Consider the following 22,575-nt stretch of genomic DNA (forward strand, 5'->3'; position numbering starts at 1 on the left):
TGGGACATGATGTAGATTGTACCTCATAGGGGAAGAAATTGACACGTATTGTATAGAAACTTTAATCCAACAGCGCACAAGTGGATGCCTGATGGAGTCGGAAATTGGAGGACGCTGCACCTTTAGCTGCCGTCCCTCCCTTGTAACCTTGAAAAGACCTTAAGCTTCGCATATCAATCAGCATCCAGGCCTGAGGCGCAGCCACCTGTTTGTGTAGGACGCAGGAATTAGAGGGAGGGCGAACAAAAAAGAAGAAACAGTGGAAACATCAGTGGGAGAGCTGTCATTGCTGCGTAACCACGGTGACATGCAACATCACCAAAAGCCCCCCATCATGCGTGCAGCAGCTTGAACCTGGCAGGGAGGGGAGGATGTGCTGCTGTACCTGACTATAAAATATATATAAATCAGACCAACTCCAGCTATTTTTTAAATGTTTGCAGACATCTGATGCGGGGTGAGGCTGCTGTCTGGAAGGGAAGAGAGGAGGTGAGCGCATCATTTTTTTCTATCCCCTCCTCCTCCTCTACCCAAAAGCTCCTCCTCTGTCCGTCGTTAGAGGCGAGACCGGTGACATTTTTGTGCTCAATGAGAGCAAGAGGGCACCGAATTACGAATTGGCAACCTTGCTGCTGCATGTCAGTCGCCTCTGTCCGGGAAGGTAAGGCGAGACCTCGCTTGTCCGCAGCCGTGCCGCGCGTCATGCACCTCGGCGTACAGGCTCCACTTTGGGTCGGTGTTCATATTTTTATGGGAATAGTGCAGAGAGGGCGAATGCATCAGTGAAGGGCAGAGTTACCGGCACCGTTGATGGGCATTCGCGGTAAAAGTCAGCGTCGTCATCGCGGTTTCGATGTATCCGACGGCCTCTTCTCGTTACTGTTATTTCTAACTGCATTTTGCTGCATGTCACTCAAAATTACCTGCAAGTTTTCCATATTCTGTGTTGATTATATGTGTTGAACAGACACGCACGCTTTATTGCACTGGACTGCAGCTATGGCCGTAAAATGGCCAAAATGTGCCATCATACATGCATGCACTGTCAGAAATAGAGATGAGAAGGTGTCAATGTATGTCCCTTCAGGTATAATCTATATTAATGTACCCATTTGAGACTCCAAGGGTACAGTGACAAGTCATTGTACCCCTAAAATGATGCACTGAGTGCTATAAATACTCAAACAACAAAGCCAAAATATCTTTTTTTGTATTATTAGCACATGACACAACCCTTCTGTCTATTTAAGACTTTATTTGTCCCATCAGCACAATAAGGCAAATAAAACCTCAATTGTTTCCTAAATCAAAACATTGTCTTTAAGAGGGAAATTGTACAAACGTAAAGAACTGAGACGTGAATACTAATCTAGTGTAGAAAATGGTAAAAGTCAGCCTTGTTATTATTTGTGACTGCATTTTGGTGCAGGTCACCAAAATGATTTGTTGATATGTGTTGGGCAGCACTGCACTGCGTTAATATATGGAAGGAAATACAGCTTAGAGGTCCACTGAGGCCATAGAATAAGCTTAATTTGCAATCGGTGTTGTCATACATACATGCACTGTCAGGAATAGAGGTAGAATAGGAGTCAATTTATGTCCCTTTTTGGTATAATCTGCATTAATGCACCCACTAGGGACTCAAATGGTACAAAGCCAAACATCAAAGCCAAAATGTCTTTTTGTGTAATGAACTCAAACGTACAGTGACAAGCCATTGTATACGTAAAATGATGCTGAAACTTTTAGCAAATTAGCAAAATTATATTTAAGACAGCAATGCACTGGAAAAGGCAAGAAAAAAAAAACAGTAATAGGTTCCAAAAAACTATGCATTTATATATGCAGCAAAATCCAGTGGTGAATACTGACATGTTGCATGACACAGCATAAAAATCTATGGTAAATCAAAAGCAGATATTGGTGTAACATCTAACTAGCTTAGTTTGTGACAATAGCACTAGAAGTGTGTGCTAAACTTGACAATGCAGTTGAGTTCTAATTAAGTCTTCATTGTTCTCCAGCAGAGGCTAATATGAAGTCAACATTTGGCAAGCCAGATCCAGGAAAGCACCACCAGTCTTTTTGAAACCACCATGACGCACCATCTCCGGTAAAAGCTGCCCTGCCCACTCTCCCCCCTCATCCTACCAAAGCCAAGCAAGAGTGAGGAACGCTCCAGACAGAACCGGAGCCGACATGGGTCCACCGTGTGAGAACACAGTAGCAACGGCAGCTTCCTGCAAGCGGTGGGGTCACCGGTGTCTGCGGAGGAAGCTGAGGCCCATGCGCATCTTGGGGTTTGTTGTGAGCTTGCTGGCCATAAGTGCCGTCTCCATCTGTGCCTTGACGTGGTCCTCCACGAGTGATTCCCTGGTCCCCATGGAGAGTCTCCGCCAGTCGGTGCCCCGAAGGACTCTGCTTTCCAGTCAGCAGCAGAAGGAGGCCAGCACGTCAGGCAACAGGTCGGTTGCATCCAAATCGAGCAACGAAAGCCAAGGGGAGTACCCGCCGGACCTTTTTAGCCTGGAGGAGAGGCGCCAAGGTGCTGTGATCCTCCACATGTTCGGCATGATCTACATGTTCATCGCCTTAGCCATTGTGTGCGACGAGTTCTTTGTCCCGGCGCTCACCGTCATCACAGAGAAGCTGACCATCTCGGACGACGTGGCTGGCGCCACCTTCATGGCAGCGGGTGGCTCCGCCCCAGAGCTCTTCACCTCCATCATCGGCGTCTTCATCTCGCACAGCAATGTGGGCATCGGCACCATCGTGGGCTCGGCTGTCTTCAACATCCTCTTCGTCATCGGCATGTGCGCCATCTTTTCCAAGGAGATCCTCAACCTGACGTGGTGGCCGCTGTTCCGTGATGTCTCCTTCTACATCCTGGACCTCATCCTGCTCATCATCTTCTTCCTGGATAACTTCATCTCTGTGTGGGAAAGTATCACGCTGCTCTCGGGATATGCCGCCTATGTCATCTTCATGAAGTTCAACAGCAAGGTGGAGGGCTTCGTCAAGAGCTGCATGAACAAGAACCAGGTGGTGGAGGTGGAGGTGCAGCCCAAGGTGAGTTTGTTTCTCTAACATCTTCAAATTTATTCCAAACATGAGAAGGTGCACATACATGTCATTTAGCTTGTCATTCCAAAAACAAACCATCTAGGACGCCTCAAAACAATGTGGGATTAATAAACCCCGATCAGATGTGGAATTCTGGACTAAGCTCTACAAATTGTGTCCCAGCCTAAGAAACAAATCCCTTTGACAATCTCTTGAGCCATTTTCAAACCTCCCAAAAGGTTGAGGTTGAGATATAACCACAACTGGCTAGATGAGGTGAAGCCACTTAACACCAAACAACTCTGCTGCTAAACGTTAGCTCGCTCAGCAGTTTTCCCCGCAGTGCAATCGGACACCGGTTGTGGCGATTATCCAGATGGATTTAGTCTTCTTTGGGACACAGGGATGGGAATTAAATGTGGAGAATGTTGCACGGTAAAGCCTCGTCCTCTAAATAACAACCTGCAATCTAAACACAATCATCACAACTGCAGGGGGAGCCCGTCATCTCTGCTTTAATAACACCCCCCCTAAAAAACAGGCTAAGATTGTACCGTAAAGCCTCATCAGTCCTAACAACCTGCAATATAAACTTAATCTGCAGAACTGTAGGGGGGATCTGCCATGTCTGCTTTAGTAATGCAGGCAAGAGATTCCAAAAAGTGTGGAGAAAGTTGTACTATAAAGACTCACACAATCCACGTCTGCTAAATAACAGCCTTCAATACAAGCATAACCTTCACATCTGTAGGTGGAGTCCGTCATGCCTGCTTTAATAACGTCAGCAGGAAGGGCATCCGTCGTAAAAACTAAGCCAAAACCAACCATTAATGCGATTGACTCGCTGTGGCAAGCCCTGATGGGGAGCAGACGGAAGTGAGAAAAAAAAAAAGAAATGGCATAAGGGGGAAATGAAATGTGGGCAAAGTTGTGCCGTAAAGCCTCGTCTATCATATTTCTTCTGAGAGCTTGGGGTACTTTTACTTTGTGTTTGTGTGACTGACAAGGGAGGAAGGAGGAGGTGGCGGCAGAGTGCCAGAGAAGCTCGGTGACCTTGAACTGCAAAGGATGCTGGGTAGGGGATTGAAAAACATCTTCGAATGTTGGCATTGTAGCGCTTATTGTGGTTTAGTATTCTTCAGGGTTAATCAAGTCACTTATAATTGGACCGTAATCATCAAGTCCTGACACTTTGGGGACGTGTGCGTGTGTTATTTCCACTTTTTAATTGGCAGTTCAGCACTAGTGCAATTTCTGACATAGATAGGCAGATGACCGAGGGAGGGTGACATTCCCATGATGCATTGCAAATGAAGCGAGCGTCTCAAGGTGCCCTGGATATGCCTCACAGGTGTCAAGTATTGCTTTGTAGGACCAACAGGTCATTGCCCTTGAACTAACACTTGATTAAAATGGCCTTCTGTGGTATGCATTAAGGTATTGAATGGATTGAAGGGAATGGCTGCACCTGAGCAATAAAACCGGGCGATAATTGTTCCCGTGCTGGGGCTTGCTTTCAGCCACGTGTATTGATTTCATTATTAAGCTAAACAGAATGCATCATCAAAATATCTTATATTAAAAATAAAAATCTATCTAATACTCTAATTATAGCCCGAGTGTTAATTCAGGCATTAGTTGGAAATAGGGATGGGGCGGTTCTGCTACCAGCTTAATATACGGATCAAAAATTTCCGATCCAACCTGCAGAGATTTCCGGTCCATGTGCCATGTCTGTGCTCTGCTAACTAAATTGTAGTGGAGCGCGGCTGGGACAAAGAACTCGTTGCACGTAATGGCTAAGAAGATGAACATGTAGACTATGACGAACATTTGGAGGATCGCGGCACCTTATTTTAATATTTTACACTTTACATGCAGGGTGCCCTGCGATTGACTGGCGACCAGTCGAGGGTGCACCCCGCCTCTCGCCCAAAGTCAGCTGGGATAGGCTCCAGCATACCACTGTGACCCTAATGAGGATCAAGCGGCATAGAAAATGAATGAATGAATGAATTTTACACAGGATGTCCTGTTTTTCTGACCTAATACTTATCTCAAGTTGCCTTTTGGGACATGCGTACAGGGAGGAGTTTATTACAGCCTCATATATGTAATAATGATAGTAATATTAAACAGAGCTCTGGTGTCGGAATAGTGTCGGTGTCAGCAGATAAAGAAATGCAGGCATTGGGATCTTATCAGAAGTGAAAAAATGTGGATCGTGCATGCCTGTATACATAAAACAGCACTTTTTTAACGTGGAGTGCATGAAAAACTGGAAAGGAAAAGATAGCTCTCTTTGGCCACATGATCACTTATAAACAAGTATATTGTACAACATGGCAGTAACAGAACCAATGTTGTAATAGCGGCAAGGAGCAAACTGGTCGGCCAGCGTAGTGCTGATGAGTTCATTGTAAACAAAAGTAAGGCATGGAAGCATGGAAGTGTAGTTTCACACTGATAGCTGAGCAGCATTTTAAAGCACATGCAGAGGCAGATAAAGCTGCTGTTATAAAATGACACCAGGAGTTGCAGCAATTACAAATTGTGGTGGTCCTTCTGCTTTTGTAGAGCACACGCCCAGAGATGATAGGAGACTCAGCAGTTAACTAAATAGAGGCATTCATTGCAGCATGTAACGAGATCCAGTCTAAGTTTATTTAGCTAAAAACAGTACCATTAGCGCTCACACGAGCTCTAAGAAAACACGGGAGATGCCCTGGCTGGTCCTTTGATCATTGAGGGCAACTAAAGTGCAGGGTTGCCTTGGCCAAGGTAGCAGTGCTGTCTTCTCCTTTGTTACCAGCCGGTGTACCATCAAGGTACTTTAAAGTCAGATTCCATATTATTATATTATTGTAAATATTGGGCACGGTAGTAGAACTCCAAAAGTGAATGCAGTGGCGCAACATGTGGTAATCCGCGGGGCACAGCGTGTGATTTCATTTGCACAGATGTTGGAAGGATGTATTTACCTATTTGTTCATCCCGACTGCTGCCTTTAATACCTTTGTTTATTTAATGAGCGCTTGGTCACGGGGTTAATCTCACTGCACGGGCTTTTGACCCTGGAACGTGGCAAGAAGCGATAATTATTTTAAGATTTATAGTCATAAGCAAAACCAAAAAATAATGCAACATTATTGTGTTGCATCTGTCAAGCCTCGGCAGCATCACTGCGCTGTGGTATCACTGGTTGTAGACTGTCGCACATTCTGTTAAGCCTCTTATCTAGTGGTGACTCTATGTGACAGCAGTCAAGTGGGACCACCGGGCAAAGGTTTGACTAATGAACAACCGGGTCAGCGGAAGGGGCGGGGGGTGGGGCAATTGAGGTCACCCGATACCTAATGCTAAGCAACAGATGGAAATGTGCACACTAGTGAGTTGATAGCGTGGGACGGGTCTCTTTCTTTTTGTGCAAAAAGCCAATTGCGGATTATACAGAAGTAGTGGTTTAGAGTATTTTGATTGTACACATGCTTTGGATGTTGTTGCCATGATGAGCCCAGATCACCTACAGCCTGGACACCTGTGTTGTGTTAGCATCAGTTCTTAAAAAAAAAAATACACTAGCTGTGTTTGATGTCTTTAAATTTCATGTATAATTCAGTGAAAAGGTCATTTGCTCAACAACGTTTTGGGGAAACGCTTCCATAATCCTGCTAAATAACAATCCACAATGTAGTAGGCAGAGTAGGGAGTCATGTCTGCTTTGATAACGAAATATGAACAAAAAGAAATTCCTAGAAATGAAGGGACAAAAAATAGCATTCCACCGTGTTGTCGCGGTGCATGGAGGCAGATGTTGCTTCTGCCGAGATGGAAGGTATACAACCTCTGCCCGCCGCATTAGCAAGCTATAAATAGCCAGGCGACATCTTCCCATGTCAGGATGCGCCTCGAAGATCGATTACGAGGCAGACTGCTTGTGCTTCCTGTCTGCGTTCAGGTGTAACATGAAACATAAAACCTGCGGTGGCATGTTGGTGTATGTCCTTTTAAGTGATCAAATTCACGATGACGTCGACAGTGAGCGTCACATAGTCGAGCGAGTGAGCATCGGTTTAATAAGCGACAAGCTATGAGTCTGACAATGAAGTTCAATATGTGTTCAGCATATCTGGACTGTAGCCATTCATGTTTCTTTTACCTTGTGTTAGGCCTCTCATTGTTGCTTGTAGCCGCATTCGTTGCTAATAACAAACGAGTGGAGCTCTCATTTGAATCCCAGGTGCTTATTGTGTCACGTCCAGTGGATTAGCACATTGTTGAGCCATTGAAAAACAAATTATCTTCATATGTGCGGCCATTGTGCCGTGTCGTCCAGATGAATAATGTGATTTTTTTTTTAATTGTAAGAAATTCAAAATACATCACCGAACACCACAGACAGCTCTTTCAATTGCAAATGTCACTGGTTTCTCCTTCAGTCCCATAAATGTAAAAAATCTCTGCATTCTTGAAAACCTGAAACAATATATATTTATTTGTATAAGAGCTAGCGAGTGGGGGGAAGCCTCCCGAGAAACCGAAAGCCATATCGATCACAGGCTATTTCTGAAAGCCAGGTCGAATTAGAAGACTGCTGCACCATAAAAACGCATCATTGTGAAGGACAACGGGATCTTTTATCCCGCTGGTGCGTGAAATGACACCAAAGACTACTGTAGCATTTTGTAGCCCAGAAGCTCCCCCCACCACAAACAATGTGCGACATGTAAATGTTATAATTTCATCATTTTAGGTGGCCAGTGTGTGCAATCATTGTCAGTCATTCTGCACAACCATGCCCACATGTCAATTACACTGATAGTTCATGTTACCCCACACCTACTTTTATTGGCCATTTTTTAAATGTATTATTACTAGGGGTGTCACAAGATCTCGTGTCATCACACCTTGCAAGGTTAAAACGTGACGAGATTTCTCTTTCAGAGAAAAACTGTCTCACAATAATAAATAAATTAATAACATCATAGGTGAAAATGAACTTGATCATTTATACATGTCAATATATTGCCATGTGCATGCATGTCTGTTTTCCTTTTCTCTCGCCGCCAAACAGGCAATCCGTGCTTGTTTTCAGCTACTGGGTGCGTTTGCTTCATAAAACCTCTTGTCAGTCACACAGTCTCTTTGTCCCTATGAGGGGAGGCGGGGCCGCTAGCATACACACAGCAGAAGAGTGTTGCCTCGTGAGGAGCAATGCAAGGTAACGCAGTAGACGTTAGGACAGATAAAAGATGCTTCCAAACAAAGCCAAACACCACAGTCTCACTGTGGGAATATTTCAGCTTCAAACTGAATGGGCCAGGTGAGCCCATCAACACGGACGAGGCAGGATGCCGAATTTGTTCAAAACGCAACAAATTTGTCACCAAAAACATAACCACCTCCCATGGGAAAAAAAAATACACATCAAGATGCAGAGCCTTCGTCCCGACAGTCACTGAGATGTTTGGTTGACAAAGTAAATACAAACGGAGCAGTGCAAAATGGTGTGCGCTCACAGAAAGTGTGCTTTGCTACATCGCAAAAGAAATGCTTCTCTTTAATACATTTCAAAAGCCAGCATTTCCAGAAATGCTGCAAATGTTTGACCGACAGTAGGAATAAATCAAAATGCACCTACATTGTTTTATGCCTCAGTTTAATTAAAAAGTCTGTTTGTCCAATCATATATTTTTTCATTGTACTTTATAAAAAATGAATGTTAAAATCTCATCTCGTCTTGTTCTCGTTGACCCAATCTTGTCCATCGTCTTGTCTTGTGAAGTAGTGTCTTGGGCGTACCTGAATATAACCCTCACCCACCAAAAATAAAGACAAAACATATAAAGACTGCACCTGTGATTGGCTGGCAACCAGTCCAGGGTGTACTCCGCCTCTTGCCCGAAGTCAACTGGGATAGGTTCCAGCATACTCCGCGACCCTAACGAGGATAAGCGGCATAGAAATGGATGGATATAGACTGCACCTGTCTATAAGCTGCAGGTGTCCACGTTGCAACATGGGATATTTACATAGAAAGGCTGTAAACTATAAACCTTGCAATCCTACCTACACTCCATGTTCCCAGTGTCACTTGTTCGCTCCAGTGAAATGTGAGGTGCATTGTGTCATGGGAGTTGACAGCTGTTGCCATCCAAGCAGTCCAAGCTGTTGTAATTCTCCACTTGATCAAACTTACTTACGATTTGTCAGATCAAAACACAATCGCTGCTTGAGACTGCAATAACTGATATTAGCGTTCGCTTCAGAAATTCACTACTTCCTGACTCTCCACTTTAAGCATCATGAGAACTGCAGTTCTTTTAGCCATAAATTAGGCTCATCATTGTTTAAGCCGCCGGGTTTAAAGCCTGTGAAAAAAGTATCAGTTTATAGTCCGGAATTTACGGTACTTTATTTTAGTAGTAATGTTTGTTTACAGCTATTGTTTTTGCAATGAAACGCATAGTGTTATTATCTCTTTAGAAAGCAAACAGCAGTGGCGCTCCACAAATTTACAGTCCGTAGTGTACTCCATTTTTCCTCAGTTGCTTCGATCCATGAGTATTCTTAGCAATCAGTCAATCAACTGATTGACCATTATGCCCATACTTCTGCAGAAAGTAAATATTCTAATTTGGAAGAAAAACAATTTCCGTGTTTACTTTTTGCTGTTTACTGAATCAACAGTGCCTCTGCTGGTTGGAGTTAAGTATTGCGCTCCATTATTCATCCTCAGTTGTTTCAAGCTGCAATTAATCTTAACGTTGAGTTCATCGAGCGATTGATTTTTACAGTCGTCCCTCGCTACATCTCCGTTCGAATATTGCTCCCTCACTCAATTTTTCAAACATTAATTAATTAATTAGTATTAGTCAAAAATATGCGCGTTTAAGCAAATTGTACGTATTTTTTGCCCAAATTAAGGATTTTCAAGCATAAAAATGGCTAAACAAACTAAAATACAAACACAGGATAAGCCATTAAGACCACCAACTTGAGAATGTAGTATTCTACATGGGTGACTGGGGGTCAGTAATTGTTCGGTGAGACCACCACTGAAACACCAGACTTGAACCAGAATCCTACTTCACGGAAATTCACTTCGCTGTCGTGCCTGGAACCGATTAACCGCGCTAAACGAGGGACTACTGTGTGTCCTTCTCTTTTCAAAAACTAAATAGTTTTGCAGAAACTTGCTTCATGGTTTCCTTTGTTTCTGTTTACTGAAAGGCCCAGTATTGCACTCCCTTTCGCGTCACTTCCTTCAAGATGAGATTAATCTTAACGATCAGTCGACCGATCACTTATTAGTCTCAACCCTCCTCAGAAACAAACTAGTTTGGAAGGAACCTGCACGACACAGTTAGTTTTTGCTTTCCGACCGTCGTTTGTCTGTGCTTGATTGGTTGGCAGGCATGAGGGGGTGCAGGTGGGCGGGTGGAAGAAAGAGGAAGCAGTGTTTGCTGGCGAGCACTGCCTTGTGGGAAATCAACAATGGTGGCAGCTTGTGTAATTAGTTCTGCCTGTTAAGAAAAAAAAAATGAAGGGGTTACTAATTAGCAAGTGGGCGGCTTCTTGACTTGTGCACATCTTACACTACCCACACCCCCCCCTTTTCCCCTTTAAAGATCATTATTATCCTCTCCGGGAAAAATGGAAGGATTGCGGAGAAAAGGGCCGCTGCCTGCAGGCCCCGGCCACGATGTATGAATGCCATGTAAGATGGACAATTCTCGGAGGGTGTTCTGCCACGCTCCGACAAACAGGCTGCCTGCTGGAACATTATCACAAGTTGCTTTAGCAAGGCACACAACTAATAGTCAGAGTTAGCATGCTGCTTGGATAGCTAGCTTGGTCACTTCCTCAAAAACATTCATTTTTACCCTAAAATGAATCATTTTGATGTTATGCTGATGTGTAACGAGGAGGTTAGCATCTTCCTCATTGCCATGGTGACCCACATCATTATATACTAAAATAAACACGTGATGTACACACACTCTGGCTCCACCTTTTATTGTACTACTACGACTACTACTACTACTACGACTACAGTGCTACTACTGTGCTACTGGGGATGGACGGAAGTGTGCACAAAGTGAACAAGACGCAAAGAGAAAAAGGCACAAAATAAAGAGTGAAGTGAAGAAGAAACAGAAAACACACAAAGAGAAAAATCCAAATGCAAAAATGACGCAAGCGTAAAGTATAAAAATACAGTAATGGTTAAAACACTCTACCTTAACTTAGAAAATTAGAGGTGACCCCATGCAAAGTTGTGTGCGACTTCTCGGTGTATTTTTCTCAGAAAGGTTTCAGAATGCATGTGCGCTCCCAATCCCTCCTTTTAGTGCTCATGACACCAAAACACATGTTAATCTTGTGTTTTCCGCGCATGAAAAATAACATTGAAAGGCATATTTCCTGTGTTAGTCATGCGCTCGAATGCTGAAATATTTATCATGTTTTAAAATTTGCATCACTTCTTCCGGGAGGAGTGACGTCTAAACCAGACGGTCCCACCCGGATCTTATGCTTCGCTACGATGCATTCGGCAAACTTTGTGGAACAATACTGTCCCACACGGAAATAAAAAGTAAAAAAACCTACAAGTCATTTGATCGTGGAAAAGCGTGCCAAGGTGGCAGTAAGTCAATCTACATTTCTCCTGGTAATATGCTCCATAGAAGCCAGCCTAGTGCTGGCGGCTAATGCAGTGCTAGCTTTTATCTGGCTTGTTTTGACGAGTTCGCTGGGTGGCTAATGTGGTATCTGTTGTAGTGTGCAACAATAAATCCAAAGGGTGGTCTTTAATTGCAGCTGCACTACGAATTTTACAATAATAATATGAATTTTCATGCCAAATCGCTTCAAGAGACAACAATCATCTCTCGTGTTCAGCTCTGTGCAGCGAGAGCAAGCTCTGCTAGCTGTCAGTGGCTGTCACTGTCAGTAAAACACACACTCCTAACAACACAGTATTAGTGAATGTTATTATTGTTGTGAATATGTCACGTTCTTTGTGTGCGTTCATGGCTGTGCTTGCTTGCACCTGGTTGCTGGTGTCACCCATAGGTGTCCTCGACGTCAATTGCTAGCAAAACATGGATTTACCCATCTTGCAGTCGATCTGTCAGTCTGGATCTATTCTACAAATAAAAAAAACATACTTGTGTACAACACAATATCAGGGAATGATATTATTGTGTTATTGTTGTGAAGATGTCACTTTCTTGGCTTTGCTGTGAGTTCATGGCTGCGTGTGTTTGAATCTGTTTCCCGGAACGTAGTCTGGCAGTGACATCACAGCCAAGATGGCGTCGGTTTAGAAAACTTGCTGGGGGGGCGTGTCAAAATCATGTCAAAATCACCACTTCACTTCGCTCCTACTGTGACAGCAGTATGACAAAAATGTTGTATTGATTGAGTACTTTCATTTTGTTATTGTTTTTTTTTGTAACTTTTTTGGGTGTCATGAGCAATGTTTCCTCTAATTTTTACAAGTGTCTGAGCAGGTGTCTGTCTCTGAAGTGTCTGTGTCGGTCCCTTAACGCCACCTGCACCAGTAGCTAAACGCTAACCTGTAAATCAGTGAATGAATTGCTTGGCTGCGGAAATAAATACGTCCCAACATCTGCTAACTATCGAATGTGATCTCAGCCATTGCAAGCCACACCCCATGTAACACACACACACGTGTGCGCCTTACTTATGTTTGTTGTCAGCTAATAATAGCGATTTGGCAAACTGTAGATGCTAACATTAGCTGTCATTGAATGCAGAGCCTATCATAACCACACGATGACTTCAAATTGTCAGTCACTTCTCTGAGACTGCTTACGTGCACGCACCACGGATGTACGCATATACCGGACAGCGGCGAGTGAAAGCCGTGAACACCAATCATTTTATTCAGTTTGAACGCACATGTTTACAAAGTTTAACTTCCAGTTGTGACAAATACAGACATTTATTTGCTCAATCTGTTCTCTTAAACCATGAAACATATGTGAGTCGGTGGTGGTCTTCCTATATTTTTTGGTTTCAAAAAAGTGTAATTTGCAGCCGAAGAGGGACAACAACTTTAACTGCTGCTAAAAAGGGGACTGGTGATGTACCATAAAAACAGCTCCCTTTTCCTACACCTCAAACAAATACAACAGCTGCAGTTCCGTTCAGTTTTTGATCTCACTGAAAATTCCGTTTTAATCTGTTGTCAATTTGCGATGCTGAAGTGGAATTGTTTCTGCACTTTTATCGCTAACGTGGTGTTTACGTGCACATGGCTGCAGAGGGATATTCATCCCTCATCCCCATCCATTCAACCCCTCTCATCTACCACCAGCTGAGCCGCTTCCAAGAACCATCCTGATGTGACATTACGTAAGAAGTGGAAGGCAGAGCGACTATGGTATTAACGGCGCGCACAAACACACTAATCCCTCTATGTGATTATTAGTCATAATATTTAACGCCGGCTTAACGAGCTACCCACCGCGTAATCTCGATCTGGCACCTGTACTCGCCCAAGCTGCCACGGAGGAGGGTGAGGGCAAGCGGAATGGAATAATTAAACCTTGAGTGTGCAAGGAATTAGCCTTGGAAATCTTCAGGATTAGTTGTCGTCTTTTGCCGTTTTTTGTGGCAATTGCTTCAATTCGGGGGCCCTCATTTCTCAAACATGGCGAGTTATGAGCTTTTAAATCAAAACAGTGAGACAGAGTGTTTTAGAACAGCAGGGGGCTGCAGTACGGTACCGGTCTGTGGGCAAACCCAAACCCGACCACAAGACACAATAAAAAATCTAATAAAAGACACACAATTGTATTTAGTTGTTTTTCAAATTTTCATAAATTAGTAAAAAAAAAAGTGTTTATTTTATTCAATAACAATATATAATCAATTTATATCCCACCGATGTCATTTCAGGGTCAACATGAAGGGGACAAAAATAACTTCTGAAGGGGAAGGGAGATAGGAAAGCAAAAATCAACCTGAAAATTATGACAGCAGCTCCCCTAAAATATGGTTTCATCGCTTCCAGGCATGCAAGCGTGCATTAGACGAACACATTAGACTACTTTCACGTCTTGAGCGCATCAACATTATGACAGCAGCTTCTTAAAATATGGTTTTGCCACTTCCAGACACACGAATGCAAGAGAAGTTCTTTGCTCAGTTTGAGCTTGTGGATAACTTCTTCAGTGATATAATGGATAGAGCTAAAGTCATTAGTTGATCATCATAATAATAATAATATAGTAGACAGATAGATAAATAGTAATTCAATAAATAATGGAAAATAGATAGTATAATAAGTAAGTTAAAGTAGACGGAACTTTGTACATGTTGTATGATAACACAGTAATGCCTTAGTCCAAATAAAAACTGATATAAACAATAATTTGTAGATAAACAGATCTGACTTAACATTGTATGATGACTAGATGGATACAGAGCACAGTCCAGACAAAACTGACATGGGACATGAATGGATAGATAAAACCATGTATGTTCCCGGTCAACCTGACCTAACAACATAACATCATGAAGCATGACTAACAACACAGCAGTTAAAAGAAAACTGCGCGTTCAGTGCTTCTTCGCACTTAACGTGAAACATGACCACGTCTTTCTTTTTTTTTTTTTTTTTGCACGTTCCAAAGAGAGAAAAACAGCTAAAAACAGCCAGCATGTGGGAGCTCTTGCTGCTGTACACTCTGGTTCTCCCGGTCACGATAAAACATACGACAGCCTTACACGGAGCACGCTGCACTCACGATCTGAAACGCTACCAACGGAGGGTGAGCGTCAAGCACGTGAGTGCCACAAATCATTTCCTCCCTAAGAATGACACACTTGCAACCCTTCTGATACCCTACTTCCTCTACATGCTGGCCATGGCCAGCAAATTTTGGCCAGCAAATTTCCCAAAAATTGCGGAGCCCGTGTGTGTGGTAACACGTACGCCGGGACGTGTAACCCCCGCTTTAGTTTGTTCCATAATTAAATTCCACATACAGGTATTAAAGGTTTTTTAGTGTGGTGCGTGCATACACATGTTTTAAGTTAAATTCTTCCTTTAGGTTGTATTTCTCCTCTCTTGTGGAGAAACATTGTTGTACGTTGTTGGATAGTAGGTTGTTTGCTTTCTGCATAATATTAGCTGAATTGTACTAGACCTGTGAATGTAAATAATTGTGATTTAATGGATGAAGGGTTTGTGTGTTCTCTGTAACCAGCAGTAACTGACAGCACAATAATGATATGATAACACCAGATAATGGAGTGATTTTGGTTTGCTGTTTATTGTTCTGCTTTATTCAGTATTGCCATGTTTATTGCCACTTCATGTTCTGTTTGCTTAATATGGGATTTCCAGCTCATTTTATCATCTATTATGACCCCTGAAGATTTGTTTTCATTCACCCTATCAATGTCTTCGCCGTCTATTTCTTTGTGTAACAATTCATTTCCTTTGTAATTGTTTTTAGTAGCTATCCTGTGTATTCTCCCCTGAATGCTGCAGTGTCATCTGCAAAAAGTACGAGCTTTAGGTTTTTTGTAACTTTGCAGATGTCGACCCTAGAGGTACACCGCGAGATATTTCAAGGCATTCAGATGTGTGGCCACTTAATCTCAAACATTCTTGTTTGTGAAGCAGTTTTTTACCCGTTTCAAAAGCACACTCCTAATGCCATAGGGTTCTAATTTCCTTATGAAGATATTATGATTAACTGTATTTGTTAGAAATGCGTTTGTTAGATCCCTAACTTTTTATGAAGTTTGTGGTTCCGTCATTTTGGAGGAAGGAGCTGTGCACAACTTCCCACAGTGACATTGAAGACATTGTTGCTGTTCGTATCCACTTGATCGTGTCGAACTGGATGTTCGTCAATGAGCACCACCAAAACAACACGCTAAGAACAATTCGGGTAGTTCATACTTTAGACCACTCAACTATTAACTGCTATGATAGGAAATGTGAATGCAGCCTACTAAACACTATAAATGTAATCCATTTGCAAAGTAATGCAGAAGGACGGCCTTGCTTATTAGCTTCCAAATGTGGGCATCTTCTCACCACGCACCAAGCGCCTTCACAAAAACAAGTGCGTGGGCCGGCAAACAAAGCCTCCGCCGTCCCAACAAATGTCGAAGCTCTTCGGAGACATTTCACACATGCGCACATTTTCCCTTTTTTTTTTTTTCCTTTTTTTATGGGCTTGTCTTCATTGCTGTTGTTGTCGAAAATAGACGTGCCAGGGCGCCTGCTGGGAACCATGGCAGGGGATGTGATTTTTTTAGGATGCCTGAGTCACACGTCCACTCATTCCAAAAAAAAGTTCTACATGAAAACTGGCAGCATTCCATCCTTGCAAAGCTACACTCAACTTTACTTTATGGTACTTTTGGAGACCAATTTCGTGGCAAGAATTAACTCATTGATGTATCTTATATTAGTGGAAATTATCCAATGAATGCCTCTATTCATTTAACTCCTACAGTCTCCTAGCCTTGCCATGTGCGTAGTCTACTAAAGTAAATAACCGCTGGGTTCTCTAATAACATCAGGTCAAAAATACATTGCCTTTGTGGCGGTAGGCAACCTCCTGATGTAGTTTTTTTCAGTTAACTCTCCAAGATGGCAGTAGTTGCATTTGAAGTATCATGAGCAGTCACCATCCAGCAACTTTATCTACCTCTGTGTGCACTGTAAAATGTCATGGTGCGAAACTCATGCGTGTTACTCTTGGCATTGTTTACAATGAACTCATCAACACTATAAATGCTGGCTGAGCAGTTTGCTCCTTTCCACTATTACAACATTGTTGCTGTTGCTGCTGTGTTGGTCAAAGAGAGCCACGTTTTTCTTTTCCGCTTTTGCATGCACTCCAGGTCATTATTTAAGTGGGAATTTTGAAAGAGTTCACCAATTATCAACTGCTTCCAATGAACGGCCCGTCCTCTTCGCGGTTTAAATCCCGACCGTTATTTTTGAGCTTGTTGCGCCAACACTTTGGCTTTTAGCAATATGCTAGTATTGGCATACTGGCTAATTATTTTGCACCCTGGTGCAAGAAACTCTGCACACTCTCAGACAGCAGGCATATGGCTCCACCCACAACATGCAGTCGTTTCAAATGAAATGACAAAAGGATTATGTCTCTTTAAGAGTCCAAACAGAGGCCTATCCATGTATTAAGTGATGTTTCAATAATTTAGCTTGCGTAACTAGAAAGTAGACCACCACAACGCAGCTCAAAGGGCACCCTCCAGTTTTTAATGCTATTTTTTCCCCGATTTTTAGATCTTATGCCATCTAATTAGAAGGAATCATCCCTCATCATCATCTATTGTGCTGTAACGTCTCTTTCTATCGTCTTCATCTCGAGTGTCTGGTCGTGTGCGGCATGCTTCACATCTTTGTCTTGTTTTCTCTCTCTCTCTCTCTCGTCCCCCCCCTTCCCTCCCTTTTCTTTTTTTTAACCTCCTCTTTCTTTGTGTTGGATGAGAAGGCGAGTCCCGGGGCCCCCGAGGATGACGGCAAGTTGTCGGTAGGTGTCCTGTCTGATTTGACACTCTCTCGTTTCCTGGTCTGCGTTTTTTTGTTGTGTCGCTGTTATAAAAAAATGTCTCCCACCCTATTGCGAATCTGTGTTAACTTCATCCAGTGTTGTAGAGAATGTAAAAAAAAACAAACAAACAACAAAAAACAAAGCTTATTTTAAAAATCCACATAGATGAGGACAGGACCAGCCTGTGGGTAGGACGGCTCTAAACCAGCCCAGCAATGGTGTACAATTTCCACAAGAAATTCAGCATGGAGCATCTATGAACGAACTTACACACCTCTCTGAATGCAACTCTCTTATAAGTAGATGTGTTATTTCATCAAAGTTACTTTCAGGTTCCGCTCTGGGTTTTATGTAAAAGCTGATTAGGGGATCACATTCCAAACGAGGAGCCGCAGTATCATGCATTCATGGCACCAAGTTGCATGATGACTTTGTGGCTAGAAATGACTTATTGTGGAACTTTGAAGCAGATCTAGGTGCTATGGATCTGCATGAGAGTCGGCAAGAATTATGATTAACACCCTCTCTCCTCTCGCAGGCCAGGCCTCGGCTTCAGAGGGGGGGTAGCTCCGCCTCCTTGCACAACAGTTTGATGAGGAACAGCATTTTCCAGCTCATGATCCACACCTTGGACCCGTTAAGTGAAGGTGGGCTCGATATTTAATTTGATTTTATTTGTTCTTGTTTTAAGAGTCAATTGATTTTACAATTTCCGCCGGTCTTCATCAAATTTAGCAGGTTTTGCTGCGCTGTACTGGAGCGAGAATTGTTTTTATTTTGACTCACGAGACGGCAGGCAGAGAAAAACAGCCAGCACGAGGCAGCTAACAATGCATGTAATGGGAAGCACTTATTTCGCCTATAAAGCCCTCACCAACAATGGTCCATTTACATACTGTAATATGACCTGCATATTAACCTACAGCTACAGCGACATTGTTATTGTAGAAGCTAACCCTGAAGAACTACTTTTCTGGTGTAGTGACACCGTGCCTCACTCACAGCGCTTCACTCACACTACAGAGATGTAACGTAAATTGGAGCTCCTGCATCGCCTTTGAGTTCAGACAAGTAAATGCTAGGTCATAAATCATGCCTCGCACATGTACAGTAGAAGTTTGTGGGAAAAATCCGAAAAGTTGGCCAAGTTTGACATTCCACATGCTACCAACTAAATATCTGGACAGACTGAAAGAGTTGATACTGGCTCTCAACTTTGACCCACCGACATTGCTCGGAAGACTCGGCCAGATGCTCGTTAGTGCTCAGCAGTTTTTTTACCTGAGGACTACGCTGAATTTACCAGCTCAACAGGGAGCACAAGTCTTGTGCTGAAAGATACAACCATCCCATCAGTTGGCATCCCAGTGAGAGAGGACTTTGTAAGTGACTGTTTTATTATGGTTTTATTTTGTCAATGGAATGTTGAGCGCTAGTGCTACATTATTATGCCATGAGAATGGCTTCGTGTTTCACTCTAAGTGGATCTGCCTAGCACCCAGCAACATTATTCTCTGCCTGGGGGGGAGTAAAAGGAAAAAGTAGTCGTCGGCAACGGCTCTCACAAAGTCTGCCATGATTAGTGATAGCAAATGCTCCATCCATGCTGCTGCTGTTGACGGAAGTAGCCTTCGTTGCTATGGGCTCTGTGAAACCAAAGCACCCAGGAGCTTCCGGCAATGCTTAAAATGACCAAAATACAGCAAAATACTGTAAGTATTACATGTTGTCATGAATATGGCTGTTAATACACAAAATGTTGACAGTTTTTCGAGGGGTTTCAACAGAGGGCTGGCTTTATAGGCGGAATAGGTGAATCCCATTACATTGTATTATAAGCTGCCTTGTGGTAACAGTTTTTCAATATTTACAACGTACAGAAAAGAGAGATGTGTGTTCATGTCTCACATAAGGATTGTGGATGATGGGCAAAATTCCAATAAAGTGCAGTTTTCCTTTAAAGTCCCCTATTATGCAAAAGTGACTTTTCAATGATGTTCTAACAGGACTTTATACCCACCGCTTCCCAGAGGACAAAAAAGAAAAAAAAAAAACAGGCTTCACTTCATATCTTAAAATAAAGCCTGAAGCAAGTTTGACAATTTCGCTTTTCTTCAGCAAATAAGTTAGCCAAACGTGATGTGGCCGTTAAAATATGACTGTAATGTTTTGTTTTGGATTTTATTTTGTTGTATTTTTGTTAACATGTTGAAAAAGGCTCCTAAAATGAGCGAGACAGCGTCAGGAATCACTCTCCTTTTTAATCCCAAATGAAGCCCTATTAGCTTAGCTAAAGGGAATGTAAAGTGGGAACGTAAGGGCTCAGCGCAGCGGATGAATATGTTCATTTGTGATCTTATCCTGTAACATGGAGTTATATCCATCAAGGCAACAGAAAGGAATGGCAACGTGCCTTCAGAGTCTGCTTCTGGAGAACCCATAAGAGTAAAACTACATCTAGACCAGGGGTGTCCAAAATGCGGGCATTTTTGTCTCGCAGCTTGTTTTTAATTGGCCCTCATATTCTAAAAATAAAACATTGTTAGATATTACACTAATTTGTTTTGCAACCTATTATGCAAAAAATTTGGACACCCCTGGTCTGGACTAAAGAGTCCTGTTCTCAGTCACATCAGTGGGGTGTCCACTGAGTCCTGAGCAGTCTTTTTCCTAACATTCCTTGAAAGCCCAGCCTGGAATGAGTCAGCTTTGATGGCTATAATACGCTCTTAAGTGTCCATTAGCAACTCGTAGACTGCATCCCTAAGCATAATTGATCATTCTGTCTCTTGCATGTACTCCTCAGATGGGGATATTTGCTTGTAATGAGTGCTAATGAATTGCACAGGGAAACTGAACAAATTAAATGTTAATTGTGATTGTGGGTCATATTTATCAGCTTCCATGATGCTGGAATTGAGACCATCACGTGTTTGAGTGGTCCATCAAGATGGGGTGTTTGTTCATAGGAGCATTTTCATGGCGTGGCAGAAGGTGAGCAGGTGCAGCATCATCCCTGCATGCTCTCAGACTAAGTGTAGCAGCTGAGAGGCTTCCATCCATCCATATTTTATGGATATTTCTCAAAATAAGTTGTCTGGGCTTTTGGAGCCAAGGGGAAAATGTCTGAGGTTATTTTTCAAGTGGTTCACTTTCACTGTATGGACTTTGTGTGCCACAGCCCATGAGCCAGGGCGGTCGAGGACACCAACTAAATAATTGTTTTTAATGATTTATTTTAAACTTAAAGGTAAAGAAGATAAAGAACCAAATTAACAAACTAAAGCCAAATAAAAACCAGCATGGTGCAGCCAAGAGTCCATGGAGAGGAGAGAGCGAGCCGCCAGTGGTGGAGCCCCTTTTATTTCCTTGGTGCGTCCTCCCAAGTGCTGCAGATCAACAATCAGGATGGCTGGGCTCCATGGAAACCTCAGGGAGAGAATACATTAGTGAAGGTGACACACCTGAGGCCCCCAGGATCCTCAGCAGGGCCATCATAAAGTCGGTGTCCCAAAGAGAACACCAGCCACCAAGCACCCAAAATCAAAACAAACCACCACAATTTGGAAAACTGCAACAACACCCTTTTCATGAACAATAAGCCATTTTGTACCAAGTATCCACTCGCTGTGCTACCAACTTCATCAGCAGGCACAACATGTGCAAAACAGCCTTTCAGAGTAGTATCACTCAACTGCTCGTGCTTTAATTCCTCCAGTGACACTGACAATGGAAAGTCAGACAAAGCTGAAACTTTTAAACCTTTGCATTCTGGTACTGACAAAGCCGCTGGCTCTGACTGAGTCATTGCTCGTGTGACTACACAGGTGGGCCGGGCTTCTGGTGCTGCAGTAAAGCTTTCAAAGCACACTCGGGTGTCCCTGACAGGGACGCCTCGGCCCACACACTGCTACCAGCCAAGCCATTACCCGGAATCAAAGCAAAGCTGGATGCACCCCGACAGACACCTCACCCTGTACCAGCTCACAGTGGAAGAAGGAATGGGCGACACTGACAAACCTATTCCCAGGCAACATCCCCAGTGTCAGACCTCCCTGAAAATGGCAAGATGGAACTCACAACAAGAGTCATAAGCAGCAGTGTCCCTCAGAATCTTGACTGGGACTTTAATGCTGCTCAACCAGAGAAACAAACACGTATGAATGGAAAATATGTTGCAAACAGGTCAGGGTCACAGTCACCAAATAATGGCCTATTAGGCGCAGCAGTGGCTGCAGGCTTAACATTCAGTTCACTTTACTCCAGCCCTTTAAAACCGGACGGTCAGACTTCCAGTGACACTGCCTGGTGCCAGTAGTTAGATGTTTTTGTCAAAACCACTGCTTGGGTTAACGCCATCTTTAGATTGCTGTTCTTTCACAGACTGCACCTGATCACGTAAGCCCCCTGCCAAAACCCCCTGGTCACAAGACACGATCACACGCAGAAGCACCTTCCACAAAGTTACCCTTAACATAGCAACACAAACTCATCTGCTGCCACGGCAGCAGCGTATGCAGTCGAAACATTCCTTTCATTAATATATGTTGCGATTTTACCGGGAAGCATGTTTTTAAATTGCTCTTCAAATTCAAAGAGGCCGTCAAAGTTAGAAATAGACCAGCGTTTAATTAGAGTGCTTAGGTTTCTGGTGAACTCCACATATGTTTGTCTGGTTCGCTTATCCCAGGACCTAAACCGTAAATACGCCTCAGGAACAAGTTCATAAGCATTGAGCACGGAACATTTTATTTTGAAGTAGCTAAAGCCATCTTCCATGGGTGAAGCCGCATAGACCCCTGTATATTGATGAGACTGAGGTGGAGAGGGTGAAAACCTTCAGGTTTCTTGGCACATACATCAGCGAGGACCTTACCTGGTCTCACAATACCCAACAAATTATCAAGAAGTCCCAAAGGAGACTGTA

At 43.1% G+C, this 22,575-nt stretch overlaps 1 protein-coding gene across 12 annotated transcripts in view; it reads left to right on the forward strand.

The window, feature by feature from the left end:
• The first annotated feature begins 273 nt into the window (after positions 1-273).
• Positions 274-22,575, forward strand: part of LOC129195000 (sodium/potassium/calcium exchanger 2-like) — a 48,698-nt gene continuing 26,396 nt past the window's right edge. For 3 of the 12 annotated variants that reach the window (XM_054800655.1, XM_054800662.1, XM_054800663.1), the window contains exons 1-4: positions 503-661; positions 2,028-3,071; positions 17,579-17,627; positions 18,187-18,295. In XM_054800655.1, coding sequence (XP_054656630.1) covers positions 2,203-3,071; positions 17,579-17,627; positions 18,187-18,295 — 1,027 coding nt within the window. In that variant the 5' untranslated portion in view covers positions 503-661; positions 2,028-2,202. The other 9 variants (XM_054800661.1, XM_054800666.1, XM_054800667.1 and 6 more) reach the window with 6 other exon arrangements.

Source organism: Dunckerocampus dactyliophorus, chromosome 15 (assembly GCF_027744805.1).
Source record: "Dunckerocampus dactyliophorus isolate RoL2022-P2 chromosome 15, RoL_Ddac_1.1, whole genome shotgun sequence".
Taxonomy (NCBI): domain Eukaryota; kingdom Metazoa; phylum Chordata; class Actinopteri; order Syngnathiformes; family Syngnathidae; genus Dunckerocampus; species Dunckerocampus dactyliophorus.